Consider the following 22,606-nt stretch of genomic DNA (forward strand, 5'->3'; position numbering starts at 1 on the left):
ATTTATTAACTCTGACCAATACCGTATCTACTAACCCACATGTCTTTGGATCATATTCGAAATACATTTTTAACAAAAATGGAAAGGATTCTGTCCCTCTTTTGAAAGTCTAGGTAACCAAAACTTAGGTTATAAAAGTGTCATAAGACAATTCCATATGAATCAATTTGTTTTAATTCAAATCTTGAAGAGACATGAGATATCGCTTTATAGTATGAACATTTATGTAAAGGTAGGTTTGCTCGGTAGCTCACATGATATGGCGTTGCATTTGTGAGGTGAAGCACTCCAGCGAATGTTTTTATATCACTTTTGCATTCATTAACAGTAAAGGCTGGTTTAGGATCGAGGAATGAGAGCATTAACCTTTTAGCAACACTCCCAGACACATTCTGAACCACCTCAATATGAACCAGAAGCAACACAATAAAAACATTCATGCGCTGAATGCATATTTTAGCCAAACTCACTGGACATTTTATTTTCAAACTGCCTTGAAATTTGCAGAAAGGTACATATTAGGGGCTTTCACACCGCATAGTTCTAGGAACTAGCCAGGGTAGTTCCTGAAGAGATTATTTCTTTTCCTGGTTGCATTTGCACCAGCAACAGGAATACTGAAAAGTCTGACAGCTGTATCTTTTTGCACGGTATTAGCAAATGTCAAAAGGGTGAAAGAGACAAAAAAGGGCAAAGAGACATTTATGACAACTTGCATCGAATCTGAGAAAAGAACACAACATCACTGTTTTCCATGTTGATATTTCCTATAACTATTTTAAACCCTACTCTGAAGTAGGAGAAAATTTTGTTCCTCCAAACGGATTTCCTGGAACTAAAACCAATCCTATTTCTTGTGGTACAATCATGGCAAAAAGTGGGTAGTTCCAGAATTATTTTAGGTACTATGAAAAGGTTCTGTAAAATATGTGTTGCAGAAACTTTGCCACAAGCTTGTATTTCCTATGAACATAAATTGGCAGTTCACATACAAGGAGTCTAAATAAAAATTTCTTTACGATAATTATCATTGCATTATAAAATTCTACATTAGTAACTTGCTTGTCGTGGCATGTGTTCTGCTCGGACTCAAGTTTATATGAAAATAAAAGCCTCAATTAAATTTGTTCATCATAATAAGCGATTGTATCTTTTTTAAAGACTTGGATTAAACTGTGGGATTCATATGGGTTTTTTTTACAATTCCTTTATGACCTTTGTGGGTCTTCTAAATGTTGGTTATGCAAACTTGTAATGAAACACTGAGGTTTCATTAAAAATGCCATAAATACTATTTTGAAGATTATGGGTTTAAAAGGACATCAGGATGAGTCAGTTGTTTCATTTTGCATGAACTACCCCTTTAAGATAAGGGAATTTCAGGATTGATCGAAGATGCTAGAAAGTTGGAGACAAACTCACTGTGCTCGAATTGAACACCACCCCCCATGCCTGTTGTGTTTAGATGGCCATTTGTGTCAAGTCAGGCGGTTTTCGGCAGAGAAATGAAACAACACGTTTCTGATTGATTTGTGTAATTGATATGATCTTCCCTGGGTGGTAATTCGAGTCTGGAGACAGAGTGTGAGGGGAAGAGGAGGCCAAATCGATGTGGCTGAAATGTTCCAGGGGGGTTGGCTGAGGTGAGATCAATAACTGTTCTCTCAGCACTAGCCACCCTATGTCAATCGATGCTGTTTGAATTCCACAGCACCTGTTCCCATCTCCCTGCCACACAAGGGCATGATCCGTCCCGTAACTCCAGGACCCAGGGCTGCCCTGATTGACACCAGTGCTAATGTTAATAGTCGTGCTGTGTTTGTTGGCCGGTGCAGCGAGAACGTCCTATAAATCCTCACCAGCCAAGGTGTGGAAGTGGAAAAGCAAGCTGGCGGCTGCACAATGTTTCTGCGAGCTGACTGAAGCTTCGGCGTCCATACAATTCTTCATTTCCCTTACTCACTTAATGCGTTTTTTGGTTCTTTGTGTTATATTTCCTGCTGAGTCGGGCCGTTTGCCTCGTGAATCAGTTATTGTGACGAATCGGCCCTCGAGAGCGATTTGTTTCAGGTTTCACCACTGACCTACTAAGGAGCTTCTCTTATTTTCTCACCTATTAGCTTCCCTGACATCAGCAAAATGACTGCGCACATTGCTGATGCATTAGGCTGCCTTGGCAGACCGTGGCCTTTACGTGATGTCAGCGTCGATTGTTCATGCCGGGTCCGCTGAGGGGAGTACTAATATTAACCTCTAATTAATAAACCAAACCTTTATTAAAAGGCCTGAGAGCTAAATGTGATCTCGGGAGCTATGGGAGAGTGCTTTGGACATCTAATTTGATATTGGCTCGTTCAGATGATGATGGCATGCTAGTCTGAGGGAAACGAAGCCATCTCAGTTTTATCGGTGTGAGGTCACTCGGGCATAACGTGTTCTCGAAAAACTGCTACGTGCAGAGTATCACTGTATTTTGGGCCGGTAACCAAAATATTGTTGCTTCAGACCCCTGTTAGGATTATACATGAATTTCAGCATTATTCACAACTCAAGCTCAAGTTACTTCAGAGTGACTGAATCTGTCAGAAGCTCGCTGGAGGTTTTCCCACTAAATGCAACAGGACCGGTCAGTCTGGGACAGTTATGTGAAAGAGTTTCTTCCTACTAGATTTTTTACTGCTTTCTGACATATTTCCAAGCAAAGCAAGATGTTTACCAAATAAATATTTCGCAGAATTGATTTGAATCATGCAACGCTGGCCGTTTAGAACTTTTCATTACCTGATGGGACAGACATTAATGTGTTAAAAAAAAAGTGTTCACATAGCTAGTAGTCCCTATAACACGACACAATTGAATTTTGTCACAATTTCATTTCTTCTAATTAATGAAAAGCAGTTGCAAATGTTGTACAAAACAAATATCACTGCTACGCTGCATTAATAAAACATGCAAATTGGCAGCACATTCGCTAATACACTTTAACTATTTTTAAAAGAAAATAAAGTGGATATTTATCCAAAACAAGACTGAAATGTGCATTAAGTGACAATGAATAGGGTTTCCTCTTGACTCAGTCCTTATGTAAAGTGTTATGTATGGCAGTACTCTGTTTTTATTAATGTTGTAGTGAACCAAGCTGTCTGAAATACTTCAGTGTTTTCTTTTCCTTCTCACTCAATGCCAGTGTTTTTCTCTCTTTTTTTGCATTGATTTGCTGACTGGCATGAAATGAGAAATACCTTAGTTTGCAGTGGTGGGTATGGCGTGAGAAGAGGCAGGTGCTCTGTGTGCGTGTGTATTACTAGGACAGGGAATGTTTAAGGTCAGACAGTCCTTTGCTTTCAGTCTCATGACAACCTTACTGGACCCTTAAGTTTTTTTTCCACAAGAGCATGTGCTGGTGAACATATCTGCGCGAACACGTATCTCTCTGTACAACACCTATAGTATATCTCCTTTACTGGATGACGAACATGCTGGAAACAGTTGTAACTTATGTGGTCGCACAATTATACATGTTTTGAAACCGGTAACATTTCACAAGATGTTGAATTTGGATGTGTTCCAGTTTTTTTTTTTGGCCAGAGCTGAAAGACTTGTGAAGGTAAACATTCCTGTTTTGCTTTTTTTTTTTTTTTTTTTTTTTTTTTTTTTTGTTGGCATGTGGAGAGAACAGAACACTTACAGTAACCGAGTGCCATTGTATGACAATGTTCAGATACAAGTATGGGAATTGATGTTGACTTTGTGCTTCAATGGTGCATCAAAATTGCACGTTCTTCTTATGTTTCTGAAAACCTCTTTGTTTTGTTTCTCTTTTCAGCACATAGTCTGCACCATGGGCCTAAAGTGGTACCCCCATCCGGAAGTCCTGCACTGCATAAAAGGATGTGAGGTAAGAGATCCAGACACCTGTCCATATCCTCTCAAATGGCTCTCTTTCCTGTCTCTTCCCTCCCTCATTGGCGACACTCTTGCCTTGACCTCCATTTGCAGAGGCCCAAGAAGATTTATGAAGATGAAGATGTAGAGGAACTCTACACTAAAGTCAGTACATGTACAAGTGACTGTGATGTTCAGTGCTCCTCCTGTCTTTCTGTTTCCCCCTCTGTGCTTGTCGATACCTGTCACTTGGTGCAATCTGTTTTTACTACAGACTGGCTTATCTACAAATGTTTAAGAAATTCTCACCTACACAACACATGCTCTTTCTTGTTTGTTAAGAAGGGATCTGCCAATAAAGCGTTGGGTTTGCCAATTTCAGCCACATAAAAAATAAAAATAATAATAATAATAATAGTGCTTTGTTAAATCCTAATTATGAAATAAATAGCTAAAAGTGTGAGAAAGTCATAATTCTTTGTAAGAATTATGACAGCCAGTGTTTTGTTATAATTAGGACTTTGTCATGATTATCTGTCATAATAAATATATATCATACTTTTGAAAGTAAAAATTTTGAGAAACACTCTCATAATACTCATGATACTAAATCATTATTATGTGATAAAAATGACAAAGCCAAGGTTTAATAATTGTGACTTGTTCGAACATAATCTCAACATTTGAACTTTTTTTAAATTCGATTTATTGCAATTGGGTTGTTATTTTGACTTTTTACTTTATTGCCTTTTTATTGCATTATTATGAGTGCGACAAAGTATCTCAGAATTGTATATTTTAAATTTCAATTAGCATTCCATCGTTTCAACTTTGTCATAGTCATGACTTTTGTTATAATTGAATTACTAAAGTATGATTGATTGATTGATTGATTGATTGATTGATATACGAATAATTCATTCATATGTGGCATAAATTAGCTATCATACTAGCCTGTGAGGAGCTATCCAAGCACAGAATAGCCCAAATCGGGAAACATTTTATTATAAAAACAAATAATTTGATACTTGACTATTATCATTCATAAATACATGCGCAGATTAGACCTTGTTGTGAGCTTGTTAATACAGTAGATCATAAATATTACAAATAAATCTGCATGCTATGCATGATCGTCTATAAAACTTATTTTATATTTATTTGACATGGATGGAAATGAGATGAAGAACACTGTAGAAGGGCAGTGTCTTCAATAAGATGTACTGCATTAAAAAAGAGGAGTTGACAGTTGATGAGGAAATGACAGTTTTATGATCAAGTTATACAGAGCACTTTTATGAATGCTATTTTTCATTGGCTGAATGGTATAATATATACCATACTACCACATTATTACATATGTAATCAAAGTTCATCTTAAATGAACGTATTTAACATATGAAAGTATTTTAATAACACAAAAAAAGTATTTTTTATAGAGAAGTATTTTGAGAAGTTGACCCATCAGACCTTGATTAACTCAAACCCTTGATGCATAAGCCATGACTCTAAGCAATAAAGGACTGGATGTATTTGGGTTGACAAAACAGCCGTGTTCGTCACGTACAGTAGATCAATATATCTCCATTTCTTGCGCTAGTGGTGCTCTGAGTTTCTCTCTTTGTTTTTGTCTCAGCCTTTCATGGGTGACAATTACTGTGACGCCATCAACAACAGAGCCTACTGCAACTACGATGGAGGCGACTGCTGCCATTCCACTGTCAAGACTAAGAAGGTATTTCTCTTCATTTATAGATTCAATACGTCCAATGTGGGTGCCCGACCTCACAGCCTCACCGGGATTGACTAAATTTAGAGATGAAAAGTCACCGACAAGCACGAGATGCTAGATGTTAACACTGACCATCCGAATCTTACTGCACACAGGAATGTCAAACACTTTCTGGCAAGCTCTAATCTGATTGGCTACCTTTACGCAATTTCTTGGACTCGGGATACACATGTATTTATCAGAATGCCTGTGGAAACAAAGCTGTGTTTACAAAATATCAGGTTGTTACGATGACCGCTTCTGAGAAACTAATCCTTGGATTTGCCCATGTCTGCCAGGTTCGTGGCAGGCAGTCTTTAAAAGCTATTCAGTGTTTTGTTTGATAAACTTTTTCGCATTCCTTTTTTCTATTTTTTTTGTATTACAGTTGAATGAATTTATTCTACACTTGTCTATTATCAACTGTTTAACCTGCTTCTAAACCATTTTTGTAGAAAAAAACCCCAAAGTTTACATGTCAGTTTGCGTGACATCCGGACAGCAGTCGAAATTAAATATATTTTAGCATGATTTCCTGATAATATTTTCTACAGTAAATATTTCACAAAAGTCACAATCCGCTTAAATCAGTGTTTTAAACCAACAGAAAGGTTTTCTCCGTTTTGTTATTTTCTTATTATGCTTTTCTTATACAGCTGGTGTGTTTGCTTATTTCTCAGACTAACAAAAGGCACTCGAAAACACGACTCGTGAAACAGATTTGGACTCGTGTCCATAATTTAGCAGTCATTTTCAGCATATAGTGATAAAGTAAAGTGTCAACATCACAATTCCACACGCACTGGAATTCCTGTTTCTATAACGTGACAGCACATCTTCATTTAGTATTAAAAATGATGGAGCCAGTCACAACAGCTATAAACACTTTTTAACAATTGCCAGGTTTTGGTTTCACATCTACACAGCTATATATTATATATCAAATATCTTGGAATTGGCTGTGATGCATCATTTTCACTTTCACATTTGAGTTCTTAAACTACTACTAGATTTTCTTTCTCTCCCTCTTTTTTACATTAATACATAATGAAAATGCCTTTAGTATAATATTAATAATATAAATATATTAAATCTATAGGTTTAACTGGATTGTTCATAGTTCAGGGTCTCTTATGTTTTTATTGCAATTAAATTAAATTATGCATTAAAACCAAAAAGGCTTTGCAATAATTATTTTTATAAGTAATTTTGTAAGACTTTTTAATTTAACACAATTTGAATGATACTAAATAAAAAATAAAAAACACAAGCTATAAAATAACCACACTTTCACTGAAAGTAACAAAACTGGACATAATTTATATTAATAATGGTAATGGAGTTTATTAGTTACTTTACATTACTTAACTATTATAGTTAACATGCTTTATTAATTAATTTATTAATCTTGGTTCAGGTTAATTGCAACATTTACTAATGCATTGTTAAAATTAACAGTTGTGCTTGTTAGCTGTTCGTGCACTCTGAATGAACGTGAACTGTATTATCGTTAACTAGCATTTAAACAGATTAATAAATACAATAATAAATGTATTGTTCTTTGTTAATTCATGTTAGCTAACACATTGACTAACGGAACCTTATTGTAAAGTGTAACCTTAAAATCAAACAGCAATACATTATTTTTATTTTTTTCCAAGCAACAGAATCAGATATAATTAATTGTCCAAATAATGTATTGTCCCATACGGCTGTTATTATTAGAGCATGGCGTCAGCTATACTACGACAGCATGTTACAGCACAGTAGCGCTACTGCAAACAGTACAAGTATACTACATAGATATTTCCCTTTGGCGCGTTATCGGACTTTAAGCGCAAGGGGTGGCTACTATACAAGTAGAAGCAATAATAAGCGGAGCGGTAAATCGCACAATGACAAGGGTGAGGTGCACCATAAATATTATATTATATAGACTATTTTTGGCTCGTATTTTCCAAATGCCATTTTCGGTAGATAATTTTCGGTGGCTGAAATTTCGGTGCATCCCTGATTTATTTATTTATTGCAAGTGTAAATTACTAAATTGGATTAGTAAATGTTCACTGAAGACGCTGAAGTGCATTTTTCAAACATATTTGATGTTTTAGGCCTTCAGTTATTGCTATCTTTAATTTCGAATTCACTCCTCATACAGGGTAGTTTCTATTTTTCCTTGTCAACTTGTGTTGGATCCCCTCGTGTGGCCATGCATGAGGTTATTTAGCAGACTTAGCGTTACTTTTCTTTTCCAGGCAGCTCTGAGCTGTCTCTTGGCTTTAACTGTGTCTTGCACTGTCATTGTCTTAAATATTTGGCATACGCTGAAAGTGTGAGTGTATGAACGGCTATGATTCACTGAATCCAGTCTACAAGAGGATGCTTTTTGGGAATTTCACAATGTGCAGCCTACGTCATTGAGCAGACATGGATCTTAGCGGGAGTTGACCATGTGCCAGTGTTGATAGAAGGTTAAATTGTTCTCCAACCATAAGCCAGATTGCTGGTGCCTCCTTCCTCCTGATAGTATGTCACAAAGTTGGCAGACCAACGACAGAGGGATTGGATGAAATAAAGTCATCTTTTGATGAGCTAGAGCTTTTTGGTTGCACGCATTGCTTTGTAGCAGCTAAAGATAGTCTTCAGTAAATCACTCCTGATTTCATGTGGACATTTCATAATGTCTTATTCCAGTTATTTGAGAAACTGACATCTTGTGCTGTGTTGTAAATATTCTTCATTTTAGATAATCTAAAAACTTATAACATTTGAAAAACAGTTTTCTGTACTCAGAAGATTGAGTCCATGTCTGATGTTGGGAAAGTTGGCTCCCCAAGCAGCAACTGATACAAGAATCAACCAACATCCCGAGCCATGTTCACTGTCCTGGCAGTCCTTGAAGCAAATGCATCAGCAAAACATCCTTTCTCTGGAAATATCCAGGGTTTAGGAAAGAGCTGTAGACTCTTAAAGAACTAATCATTTTGAGATTGATGGATTGCTGGAGTTGGAGTTCTACTGTAGGTCATCTGAATGTTGGCTCCAGGAATATCACCACATCCATTTTCTTCCCAATGTGCACCACTTTATCTTTATCTCTTCAGAACTCATTCATACATTTCCTAGTCATGCCCACAAACAGGAGTGCAGATCAATGGAGTTCATGCATTAGCGCACAGATAAGCGGTGGTCTGCTATATGACCGTCTGATTTCAAATTGCACTTAACTTCTTTGCGCCATTCCCGGAGTATTTTGATAAGATAATCATGCGAGATAATATGTGACTGTTTGTTGTCTCCCTGACTGATTTGCCCCTAGTTATCCCCACAAAGAACTTTTGTGACCTCACCACCTGATTTTCAGCTATCCCGAGAACAGATGAGGATGTCTTGAAGGTTGCAAGGAAAAAGCAGCTGGAATGTTGAAGAGTGACTGAAAACATGAAAACCAGCATTCCTCATTCCTCATGTTCAGTGTACAATAGCAGATTATTAGATTATTATTATTGGTGCTTTTGAAACACTGCTTCATGAAGCTTCATAATTTTTGTCAGTGATTCATTTAGTTTTATGTGATTTGGAGAATGCATTAAACTTCCAAAGTCACATGATTTCAGTAAACAAGGCTTTGTTTTGTCATGTCAAAAGTGAATCATTTTTGTGACAGCGGAGCTTAAGAAAAAGTTAACTACCAAAACACAGTCAGGAGTTCTGATTCTAGATGCTGGAACTGCGTGAGCCAGTTCACAAAATCGAGCTGAATCCAACTAGATAGGTAGATTATGCAGCTATTTAGTCTGAATTCAACCAACTGTCGAAATTTGCAGAGAATTATTAAAGAGTCTGATTAGTGAATTCATGATACTAATCTGGAAACCATTGTTTTACTACAAAAGACAAAACAAATGATATTTATGCTAAACTATAGTTTAGCCATGGTATTTGTAGTGAAACTGTGGTTATACAGTTGCCAGAAAACATGGTTACTACACTCTTCTTAAAGGGTATGGCTACTATTATAATGGCACAAAAATAACCAAAAACACACACACACACATATATATATACACACACACAATGTAAATAAATGTAACTATACCTTTTTGTGCACCATATTTAACATTACATTTACGTTTATGACAACTCTAAATAGATTTTGTCCTGTAAACTTTTAATGCAGAGGAATACAGAGTACAAAGGGCCTTATTCATGAAATATTTGTCTTAAATTAGAACTAATTTGCGAGTAAAATCGACCATGTATAGTTAACCATGTGTATGTTCATGAATTTTAATCGTATGTAAAAATTGTGCTCATGCACACTCATTCGCAATTAGCATAATCCCTGCCTATGAATTATAGCCACTAAATTGCGTTGCTATAATTTGGAATATCCATGGTAATAACGTATTACTAGTATCTCATTTTGAAGAAGAGTCTATTTCTATACCTCTGTTGATTGGACAGCTGTGTAAAAAGTGACAGTAATGACTGCGATATATTTCCCTCTTTGTTTACTGCAAGACGTTTGCTCGGTCTAGATGCACTTAAACCTGCACCAAACAATGCTTTCCTGTCACTTATCACACAAGTATGTGCATGTAAATGCGCTCAGTGACAAGTTTTTTACCCAAAAAAACTATACAAATCTCGAGTACAATAAAAAGCAAACAAACTTGAAAGATATGACTACGTCAAAATTCATTGCCATCAGTTTGCTAAAAAGAACACAGAAGGTTTTACGCGCCATTTACACGTGGTAGGGAGCGTGTGCACATTTTTCATACCGACTAACATTTTGAAAATATGAACACTTTCACGAATCTGAAAATTCACTTCAGAACAGCTTTACGAACGTTTAACACAAAAGATTTCTTCTGCTTGTGTTTCATGCATGAGGCCCAATGAGATTGTTACGACGTTTACCAAAACCTACAAATGTATGTTTCTATTTTACCTTTGAATTTAGAATGTCCCAGAGATATTTGCATATATTTTAATTGAAATAAATTATAAGGTTAACATCAGGTTGACTTTTTTTTCAGCATGTTCCTCCTCTCTGAGATAATTTGCCCGGTTTTTGAAAATCTTCTCTCTCCAGAGGTTGAAACTATGCAAAATCTTCTCTATATAATATCAGTTAAACTTTAACAAACCACTTGTCATGCTTTCCACCAACTGTGTGTAGTGTATATAATAATATGTATATATGTAAATGCACACCAACACATACCATAGTTGACTCCTGACTGATTCAGTGAATTTGTTCATTAAAGGATTCATTAGACTGATTCAAACCAGTAAACTGAGCGAAAATCAATAATTTGTTCATTAATTGCACTACATTTGTTCTGTGTTGGTAATCACCGCAGTTTGAGAGAATCACTGTAATAATAATCTTGTCGCTAGCAAAAGTGTTGCCAGCGATGTCCGCAGTGAGGTCTGTCTCTCTTTGGGTGATCCTCTCCTTGGCCACGATGACCCCAAGGCAAAGGAAACCAAGGCACTTCCCTGCTGCTTGAGTGTTTGTTTCCCTTCCTTATCGCACCCTGTCGTGCTCACTTTATCCAGGCTCTCGTCATGTTCTCTGAAAGGTTTGCGTATTAAGACGTTCTGGATGACTGGCTGTGTATTATTCCTGTCAGGGACTTTGAAGGTGCGAGTCAAACTGCATCTCAGGTCACCGCAGGATGCTTTACTAATCACTACAAGCTGTTGGCATGAGGACGGAGGCCATTGGGCATATTAGGGCAAAGAAAGAAAGATTTTCTTTACAAGAGATTCGTTTCTGGCAGAGGATTTAGTAAATTTTAAACTCACAAGGTCACTGATGTAGAAAGGCTAAACTTGTGAACTGATCATTTTAACCTCACTGATGACTTTTACTTTTGATCATATGGAGGTTTAGAGATTTCAGCAAATCCCAATGCAATCAAACTTTGGAAAATGGTCTCTCTTTTTTGCGTTTTAACTGTTGTTGTGATATGCAGTGCAATATAGTTTCCTTTTATCTGCAAACACTGAATAATGAACTGTGATTGTTAAATCATGTGTACACAGGTGTAGAAATTTTATTCTTCTCCAAAAAAAACCAACAGTCCAACAGTAATGTACTTCAGCACCGTACACGGCTCTTTAGTTCTAGAAGTTGCGATTGCTAGTGACTTCAAAAAGTCAAGTAAATGTTAGCATACTGTATTCAAGGCAAAGAAAAATTTAGAACTAGGTAAATATCTAGATGGATACAGTATGCTGTTTTCCTTCAGCATCGTTTTGTTTAAAGATTTAATGAGAATAAGTAGAAAGGGTCTGCCGTTTTATAGTCTAATTTGAAAGAATTTGTTTTGGGTCATAAAAGAGTTGTTTTTGTAGAGAACTAAATCTTTTATTGAACAAATGACCTAAGACAACCTAACAAGACTAAAAAGCTATGTAACCATAGATTTTGCCAATTGTATATTACTTTACTGTTTTACTGTTCATTTGTTGAACTAAAGACATGAAGTCTAGAAGTTTCTTTCTTTCTTTTTTCTTTTCTGTCGTTCTTTCTTTTTACAAATTGGCTTGTATGATTAACGATTGCATAAATTCTTTGGTTTGTTCAAATCTTCACATTTTTTAATTTTCATTTTCTGTTGATCGGTTTAAATGAGCAGAGTCTCAGCGGCCTTTTAAGAAATCCGAGGGACAACCCGAATTCAGTTGGTTCTTGTTTGCATTCTCAACACCCAATACCGTGCCAAGGTAATAAATGGAAGGGGGGAACTCCTCCGGGGGCCGACCCACAGTTGTGGCGGTAGCAAATGTGTGTCTCTTACATTTTTATAAGACGTAATTATCAGCGCATGTTGGTTTTGCCCTGCAAAGTTTATGGCTATGAAACCACATCTCCAAATGAGCTTTTCAGTTTTCCAAATTCTTTCCTTTAATCTTGGCTGTTTTAGGGAAAAGTGGCAATGAAGTGCCAACCATGCAAGATTGGGGCAAGATTGCTGTTTCTGCAGCAAAAAAAAAAAAAAAAAAATAGGGTCAGAGAGTATTTTGAGACTTTCACAACAAGGTTTCCCCTATTGCGACTGAGACTGAACGCTATGCATCCCATGATTCCACTTTTACACAGGTTTAATGGCCTGAGCACACAAGTGCAGTTTGGGCAGAAGGAAATCATATAAATGTTATTGATACATCTAGACCGATATTGATAATCAGAATAACCAATTTTCTACTGAAGCCATTTGTCTTCTATTATGTCATGCTATTTCATTACTGCAATAACATGACAATAATTGTATCGCTCTAAACTGTAAAACTTTTTTTAATAGCAACCCTTTCTTTTTAATTTGACCCAACCCACATATACAACCATTTACATGCAACCAATTCATGTCTGTTGAGTAGTAATGACAGTCAGACAGTCACTTTTAGTGTGGAATTGGGCTACATTTACACTGTTGCTGTGGGTTAAGAGTGTAATTTTATCCCTGAAAGTAAATTTCGTTCATGGTAAACGCACAAGTTTTAGGGCTAGGTTTAGACTAGTTTGATTAAAAGAAATAGGCTGATTTTGTTTCGCAGACCTGGCAACCACTAAAAGGCAAGAGAAGGCCAGACTTAGGACATTACACTGCGAAACACTATGTTGAAATGTGTTGTTCTCTTGTTGGCCACACAAAAACAATAGTTTAAATCTATGCTGAGGCAGAGTCAGATTTTGCAGAGGGCTCATCTGATTTCTGTGGACTTGTTCTAGTGGCCATCTAGGAGATGAGGTCTTCAGAGAGGATCATCTAGATGTCCTGATCTCTGCTGACATGCAGTATGCATTTGCAGGATTGTCCCTTTCAAGCGCAAAACTTATTTAAGTCAGTGTACTGATAACTGCACATTTTTACCACTCAAAAAAGCATGTCTTACACCCCACATTAACTTGTACTGCTCCTTGAAGTGACTTACGCATCTGAAACTCTGTGCAGTGTTTTGAAGCACTACGTCTGCGCCCCAATCCCCAGCCTCCGCTATTTCCCTTCAACTGCAATCTGACACATGCATGCATTCTGCAGAGGTGGGGGGTCGTGCGCTGTGACGTACATGGTCTGTCAGGGAACGTGTGTGTGTGTGTGTGTGTTCTGGACTGGCCTCTGCCCCATGCTGACATTCCCAGCCACCATCGATGAGCCCCAGATGTGGCAGCTGGTTCAGCCACCCTAAGGGTCAAGGGCAGAGGAAACCATGTCAAATTTGCCACCCACATCTTAGTCCGATGGTGAGATAAAGAGAGAGTGCTAAACAAGAACTGTGAAAGTTTGCATGTCGTGAGATTGGAGAAAAGGAAAGGGAAGATTTGAGAAAGAGGCTATGTAAAGTACTAGAAGAAAAAAAGTTACATTTTATTTACACTTTAGACTTTCTACTAACTATAAGTAACTTTGTAACTACTGCATATCAACTACTTCTCATTCATTTTCAACTATATGTCTACTAATTCTCACAGGTAGGTAGGTTTTGTGTTCTTAGATTAAGTTGACATATATACTTGCAATGTTTCTCTTAGACAGGTTGTTGTATGTTGTGGACCCGTCAAAATAAAGTGTTAGAAGATATTAAGTAGACAGTGTACAAATACTCTAATGACTGTTAGTTGACTTGTACTTGCATAGTTACTTAGAATGTCAGAGGTGGACTATCAAAAGTTTGCACCTTCATAGGTTGGTTGATAACAATCGCCTGCTGAAAGAAAAAAAAAAAGCAAGTTGCCGTTGCAGTCTTAAAGCGCTGGTTAGGTTGGTCTGTTTGAAGGTTTTAGTGGGTTTTGGGCACTTTGTAGCCGGTCAGGATGGGAAAAACAATCTGGTCAGTAAACCACCTTAGGGTGATTTATTTTTTTTCGGTAAGGTTAGCAAAAGCCAGAAAAATGAATGCGTTCAGATGAGAGGGAAGGCATACGGTTGGACAGGAAATGCCATGCAGGGCAATGACGGCTGGTTTTGATATATGTCCGGTTCGAGCTTGTAAAAGCTTCACAGGTAAGTGGCTCTGGAAAGACTAAGTGTTGCTCACACAAACATGTTTTGTTTTAATTACTTCATAATACATGTCATTTCCGTCTGGAGAACTGCACTCACACACTACAAAAAACGTTTTGTTCATCAGTATTGTTCTCATTAGCCTGCAACATATCTAAACATCCTTGCGTTTGTTTTAGAAGCACTTAATGACTATATAAATGAAACTATATAAATGAAATACAAAATACTGAACATTTTGTTAAACCACTCTGTTTTTTTCTTTTTTATTTAGTTATTTTAATTGGGTGACAGTCTAACATGATATTGTGTTGTTTTTGGGTTTTTTTCTGTTTTAAAATATTACATTTGTTGGTCTCTGGAATACATTATTCTGATTATAATATTCTAATATTTACTGTCATCCATGTAAAAACCACTCCTCCAGGTAATTGAAACCTGTGATAGTTTCCAGTCTCTTGTATCACACTACAGACTCGCTCTCTCTTGTTTCATAAAAATGCAAACGCCACCATCTTTCAGTTGTCGAATGTAGGGAAGATGACCACAGTGTAATTAAATATTATTGCAATATTAGTTTCAGTGTTCATCTTCTGGTCAGGGCAACTTACTGTAGGTATCTTTATTCTAATTATGAGAATAATCACATTAACTTAATCGCAATTTTCTGTTTACATGAGTTTAATTGCCTACTCGCATTATGAACGTGAAATGTCTGCAGTGTTCAAAGGTATCAACCTGCTAATGTCTCCGCAGCCAGATTTCATACTAAAGTTCCTCCACTTTGGCCTTGACTCAAACCCTCATCTGCTTTTAGGTATAAAAAGGCAGGATATTACTCCATAATCGATGCTATGAATTAGAAAGTCCACTTTGTTGTGCACCAAGATAAATTCGCATATGAATTCACGTCATGAACAAATCAGTCTGCTCAGCCGCTGAGGCTAAGACAAATGGTTTCGTGAATGCGCAAATGTGAACTGCACATATGGTCCTAGTTTTGAGCGACTGGAGATGCATTTTATCCAGAAAAGCAGCTGAGGCCTGTCCCGAGGGAGGCCGCAATGCAGCAGCTGGTGTCAGTGACGCACTGCCAACATTCAATTGTGACGTCAAGTGCCAAACAACATTCAAATTCTATTTTCAATCCCTCCAAGGGGCTCATCAATTTTTCAAGTCAGTGCCAAGTCCAGACGTCTTGACCAGTGATGCAAGCTGTCATTATACTCTTAAAAATAAAGGATATTCGTTGGCGTCGATGGTTCCAGCGTCTTTAACATTCACAAACCTTTCCATCCCACAAATAGTGGTAAAAAAGTTTTTCAGGTTATTAAAATGTTCTACACTTGAAGAAAAAATAACATCGTTCTACTTAGAAACGTTCATTGGGACGGTAACTAAAAATGGTTGTTTTATGAAACGGGTGTCTGGAGAGACAATATCCTGCAGAGTTTAGCTTTAACCAGCTCCAACATACTCGCCTGGAAGATTCTAGTAAGTCTAAAGGCCTTAATTAGCTGATTCATGTGTTTTTAATTAGAGTTGAAGCTGAACTCTGCAAGTCAGTGGCCTTCCAGAAACTGGACACCCCTGTTTCAATGGCATCTCTGTGAAAACCCCATCTGTGATCCTGATTTTAAAAGTCCACTCTGAACCTTTTGGTTTGCATGTTTTAACATGTGTTTCTTTTCTCCTTCAAGGTGATTCCATTCCCAATGTCTTGTGATATCCGAAGAGAGTGCGCTTGCCGGGACCCCAAAGCCTTGGAGAACCGTAAGGGAGAGCACTTGCACTCACTTGGTTAACAAGCTCCTTCAAGCCGGTGCGCAGACTGGGACAGGATGAGATCTTCTTCCCAGAAATGCTGCTGCTTCACAGTTGTACCTCTCCTCCTATAGCTGTTCATCATTTCCAAGTCCGAGTCTACCTGCTATCTCTTACACTACGTTTGGAAAAGGATCCCAATGTCAAGAACCCACAAAGGACCAAAGCTGGTTTATGTATGCCATCTATAGATCACCCACAACCCCTCCAAAAGATGAAAGCAAGGCATCTCAAGGGAACCGTACTGATTTGACCAAAGCCATTCTCAAAGCCAAAAGCACTCTCGAAATCTTTAAGGGGACTTGATTTGTTTTAGTTTGTCTCGGATGTGACCTCAGTCATCCCAGGAAGGTGGTGGGTGGTGTTTCTACTTTTGCCCTACGGAAACAGACTGGGTCCCAAAACAGGGGGCTTCACGGTTGGCTGGAGAGCAATCGCAGAACAATCGTGGGTTGTTTTTAAGACTAATCGTTGATTTATTTTAAGGTTTCTGAAACTTTGCAAACCTATCAAATATAAATGCGCAATGGGGAAGAGCTGCAGGTCTCGTCGCACACTATTTATGTTCTGTTTTGAAATAATTGCGAATCGAGGTTTGTTGAAAATGCACGCTGATAGATCTGTGCATAAATGAATGAATTAGTTTCTTTAGCATGGCTGCTGTTGTTGCTGCTACAATTGCTGCTAATTATTCAAACAACAGACAACGGGAATATGCAGGCCATGATCTAATGTGTCGTTAGTCTGCCTTAATACTTACCTCTGATCAATAACCATCCATGACCGAAAACCTCCCATTACAGCTCCGGGCCAGTGCTGAATTGTAACTCATTTGGTCCAAATGCAAAATAGACACAAATTCCTGAATGTAGAGGCCATTGTCGTTAAACCTTTAATTTAACGGAAATGCTTAGTTCACCCAAAATCTGACTCTAACATTTATAGTGTTCACTATTTTTTTTTCGGTAAAACTTCGGTAAAACAAACAAAAAAAAAGTATTCCATGCAAGTCTTCTGAAGCCACACAGGTCTTGTGTGATGAAGAGATTGAAATGAAAGTGATTATTCAGAGAAAATCTTTCCGTCTGCTGCAGATCTCATTGTCGCATGTCATTCTCCACTCTCTGGTTTTTAACATGCGTTAGAACCAATGACAACAAAGTGTGTTGTGACGTCCAAAGGTGCCATATTTCCGTCTGACCGCGGACATGGAAGGTATTTGTGAGCTCTGATGGAGGGGAAAATTTTCAGCAACTAAAAACAGATTAACCTTTGGTCTGTTCCTCACACAAACCCACCAGCTTCAAAAGACCTCATGAGTACTGTGGACTGCTGCTGTAGTACTTCTGCAGTGCTTCGCATTATTAAATTGACCATGATTATGTAATATGAATGATTTCGACAAATGGAGACACACTTACACACTCAGTGAATCTGCTGCCAGTCAAAAACGTTTCAAAGGTAACTTGCTGCACACGTGCCAACTTTTTAACCACTTGTATGTGTTTTTGCCAAAAAAAAAAAGAAAAGAAAATAATTTAGCTTCATGGTAATCAAAATTACTTTATATATGCAAAATTGTAATCGTATTTCGAGATAGAAAGGGAGAAAGGGAAAATCACTTTAATGATTATTGCTTTCGAGGGATAGTTTACCCAAAAGTTAAAATGTGCTGAAAATATATTTAGGCCATCCAAAATGCAGATGAGTTTGCTGCTTCATCGGATTTGAAGAAATATAACTTTTTATCACTTGCTGCAGTGAATGGGTGCCGTCCGATTGAGAATACAAACAGCTGATCAAAATATCACAATAATCCACAAGTAAGCCATACCACTTCAGTCAATCAATCAATAAGAAGTTTTTGACTTCAAACTATTGTTTTAATCTAAAATACACACATTCACACAAAAGTCATCTGATCTGAATTAGGTAAGAAATGTGCACAGATCGAGCACCATTTACAACCGAAAAAAGTCCAAAATCGCTCTAAAATGTGGGTGGATTTTTCCGTCACAACAGGTGATGGACTTTTCACTGGAGGAAGCATTATTATGGTTTATGGACTGATGCAGGCAGTCAGTTATGGATTCTGATGTTTTAACCAGAAGCAATGGTAGGAAGTTAAAACATATTAAAGATGGATTTGTTTCTGACAAACACACAGCATTGGCCTCACAAGATGTTAACTGTAGAACTGTTGTGTGGATTACTTGTGCATTTCTGTGATATTTTTATCAGCTGTTTGGACTCTAATTCTGATGGCACCTATTTACTGCAGAGGATCCAATGAGGATCTTTAAATCTCTTCTGATGAAGAAACAAACCCATCTAAATGGTCCGTGGGACACTAAAATATCAGCAAATCTTCATTTTTGGGAGAAGTATTCCTTTTATGCATTCAAAAAAGAACTTAAGCAGCCTCTATATACAGTATGTTTAATTTATTTGTTCTTTTGTGTAATATTTGGCTACCAACTGTGAACTACTTCTTGAAACAAACCTCTTCCCCTTATGGCCTTAAATGGTTTTAACTAGCTTCTCACTAAGGTCAGAATCTCCAGGTTTGACTCTCTGTATCAGATGTGTCAGACCTGTTTCTGGAGTGCCACCATCCTGAAGACTGTAGTTGCGGCCTACTCCTACACCTGCCTAAATACCTTGACTAGCTGGTTCAGGTGTGTTTAATTAGGATTGTAGCTAAACTCTTCAGGAAGAACTTAATTTAACCCGAAACCCCGGTCTACAGTGATATCCCCTGATATCGGCTGTTCGTTCAAAATGCCACAAGCCATAATGCTTAAGCAAAAAGAAATAATTAAGAAATAATTAAACTGTTACTGTGGTACTCACCTGCTGAAGAGGTTGCCAGATGCAAAAATTCAACACAAAACATTTCTGATAAGGTTTGTCGTCCTCTCTTTGAATTGATTAATTTAGTGCGATCAGGCCAAGGCTAAGGATGTCTTGAACGTTGGCTGTTGTGTTAGAGATTAAAGCATTAAAGATTATTTTGCCTGATGTTTTAATAATTGGCACCACTTTGTGCAACTGTAGATGTATGGTAGTTAAAGTATAGTAACTTAGACATTTATGATTAAGGAAAAAAGATCTGGAGGAAAGTCGGACAACCATATTATTCTTTAGTTTTTTTTTCTTCTTTTTTTTGGAGTCCTCATGTATGTGGCACCAAGATTTCATGATCGGATGCCCATGTTTTCTTTTATTGCGCTTGTAGTATCACAGGTGCAGTCATATATATTTCTAAAGAAAAGATAAAATAAATGAAAAAAACATAATCTTATGTACCAGTAGTCAGTATTTGTATTAATGACCTCAGTTGCTGCACTTTTTCCGGTAGCCCGTCGAACGAAAGTTAAAACTTCTAAAATCGCTGCTATTGTTAGGCAGGACAATTTGGGAGGGATTATGTGTTTGTGGTGAAATTAGTAATGTTTGATTTTCCTTTTACTGTATGATATTATCATATGCCTCTGTGATTACTGATGATTATTGTGGTTCCACTTGCTTCACGTCCGGTTTTGTCGTAAACAGCAAAGCAATGTGACATGTGGAAACATGTTTATTGAATTGATCTGTCTGAACAAACCTTTGGGATCATGGAAAAACTGGCTTTAATATTTATGTTTCAGAAAGTGTGAAAATTAAGACTTTAAATGGGTCATTGTATGTATGTATGTATGTATGTATGTTTGTTTGTTTGGATGTTGTTGATTTTTTTTTTTTTTTTAATTAGCCATCTTGTGAGTTAGATCGAAGGATGTAGTATTGTTATTATTATTATGAAGGAACTACAACAGGAAAAAAAAAAAACTATACAAAGCACGAGAGTAAAAAAAATTCTAATAATAACAATGTATAAAGATTTTGTTTGCTATATATTCTTGGGAGAGCAAGTGTATTAAGTTACTATTACCTGAAATTATGTAACTGTACTCAAGATAACATTAGTCAGCATTTATTGCCAAGATGGACAGCAAAACTGATCAGCAACCATGTCGCCAAGTTAGCACGAACAGGTTTTGTGAGGCCTGTCAGCCAATGCTTCTTTTTTTTTCAGTTCTTCAGAAATGTACCGACTAACTGCCTGAAGTATCACTCTTCTCAGACTTCTGTTTCTCCATCACTATGTGCAAATCAGCGATCCAAAACGCTGAGTGCAATTACGCCAAATACTCATCATTTCTGCTTTATTTTTGACATCTGTAACAGGTCTGAGAGTGTTTGTTGGCTTGTTAAATGAAGTTGCCAATGGGCTGTTTGACACACACTACTGTAAGCGCCGTAGGATTTCTTGCTGTACCTCATGCCTGTAATGTTTGCTGCTTCCATATTTTCGTATGTTAGTGGTTTGCGTCTATTAGCGACATATAATAGTGTACATAGTAGAACTATTTATTGAGAGTGTTATACTTTTGTAAGTTATATTTTTTATTGTTTATGTAAGTTATTTGTACAATGGTCTTATAAGTGTAAAATTTGATTATCGGGGCTCTTATATTATTTTTTATTTTCTGTTTATTCTTTTATCCATTGCTCCAGTTGAAGAACAAAAATACAACACTTTAGAAATATATATATTTGCCATTCAATGACAGAATGTCTAAGTCACACCTCACAGTTTTCCATGCTATGGAAATACTGCCATTAATGCAGTTGGGACATGATTGTAACTAAATGTTATAATAATGTAATATATGTATGTAATTGTTTGTTAATACAGTGCATTTATTCTATGGCAGTCCCAAGGAGAGGAGAATGTGATCACAGTATATCTCGCAATAAAAAAAAAAAAAGAAATCACAGTTTTAAAAGTGAAATTCATAAACTTCCCAGTTTGTACCAAACATTTTGAATGTGTCTTAAAATCCATGAAATTCAGAGCTCGCATGCATCAGCATTGGACAGGTGAAGAAAACACATTGCTGTTTTTGGCCTGCCAATATGTTTGTCCAGGTGTCAAAATATGGACGGGCACAGCAAAACATCAGCGTTCGATGAGTCAGAGTTTCTTCCCTGACTAGTGCTCACTATTGGGAGTCCTAAAAGTCGAATTATATTTATTTGAAATGTTGGTCAGATGGTGGAAAAACTGTAAGAAAACAAACTGATGGAATTGTATCAAGAGCTTTATTACAGGTTAATATGAATGTCTTGACCGGTTGTAAATAGTGATGTGAAAACGTGTACCAGTAAAATGCCTTGTATATTTAAAGAGTTTCATTAAACACAATGATATGTTTATGAAAGTTATTTAAATTTGAGAAACGCACCATGGTCATCAGCATTACGGTTACATCAGCATCAAGAGTTGGATTTCAAGTGTCCTTTAATTTGAGTCAGTGTTCAAAATTCTCTCCAAACAGACGTCTTTGTGCCTGTTATTAAAACCCATTTGTGTTTGGTGATGCTGGCCATGTCTGCTCTTCACATTGCTAATAAATTCTAAGCAAAATTCTGACCTCTGCTTGATTCATACGTATAATATAATATATAGAGGTTCCTCAAGTGTGGATAGGGTCTTTCCATCAGAAATGTAGTTTTGAATTTATACACAGTCGGTCTATCTGATCTAGATATTGATTTAGGTTTATATTAATTTCCATGTATACTAATACATTTTTACATTTGCAGTAGTATAAATATATATTATGAGCCAACAAGAAATGGCAATAGCACTATATTTATAAATTAACATTATCCCTGATAAATAAATGTTGTATACTGTAATAATGTTAACAAATTAAATACTCTTTTGCATAGTTACATAATTCTACTGTTGTTTGCATACCTTTGTGCTCTAGATTATAGTTATAAATATAAATTCCAAAAAAATTGTGTATAAAGCACTGGTAACTGCTCATCCATTTCAGCATTTCGGGTTTGTATTCAGTTTTTATAGAAGATACTGAATTTAGATATAATATATTCAGGTTTCATCAGGCATTGATTGACTAATGGCACGACAGCAATCCAATCCTGGGACCGTTTCCTGAAAATCCTAGTGTATGCGCTACTTAATTAGTGGGCACAATTTAATATGTTTCTTTAATATATTAAAACACAAAAAGTCCATATCATA

The 22,606-nt window shown here is 36.9% G+C and overlaps 1 protein-coding gene across 1 annotated transcript in view; it reads left to right on the forward strand.

The window, feature by feature from the left end:
• The window catches only part of pappaa (pregnancy-associated plasma protein A, pappalysin 1a), an 88,227-nt gene extending 66,242 nt beyond the window's left edge, over nt 1-21,985 (forward strand). The window contains exons 21-23 of the mRNA XM_043240426.1: nt 3,827-3,898; nt 5,522-5,620; nt 16,380-21,985. Of these exons, the coding sequence (XP_043096361.1) occupies nt 3,827-3,898; nt 5,522-5,620; nt 16,380-16,484 (276 nt within the window). The 3' untranslated portion in view covers nt 16,485-21,985. The remainder of the gene's footprint in view (nt 1-3,826; nt 3,899-5,521; nt 5,621-16,379) is intronic.
• The last annotated feature ends 621 nt before the right edge of the window (nt 21,986-22,606 follow it).

This window comes from Puntigrus tetrazona, chromosome 5 (genome assembly GCF_018831695.1).
Source record: "Puntigrus tetrazona isolate hp1 chromosome 5, ASM1883169v1, whole genome shotgun sequence".
Classification (NCBI taxonomy): Eukaryota; Metazoa; Chordata; class Actinopteri; order Cypriniformes; family Cyprinidae; genus Puntigrus; species Puntigrus tetrazona.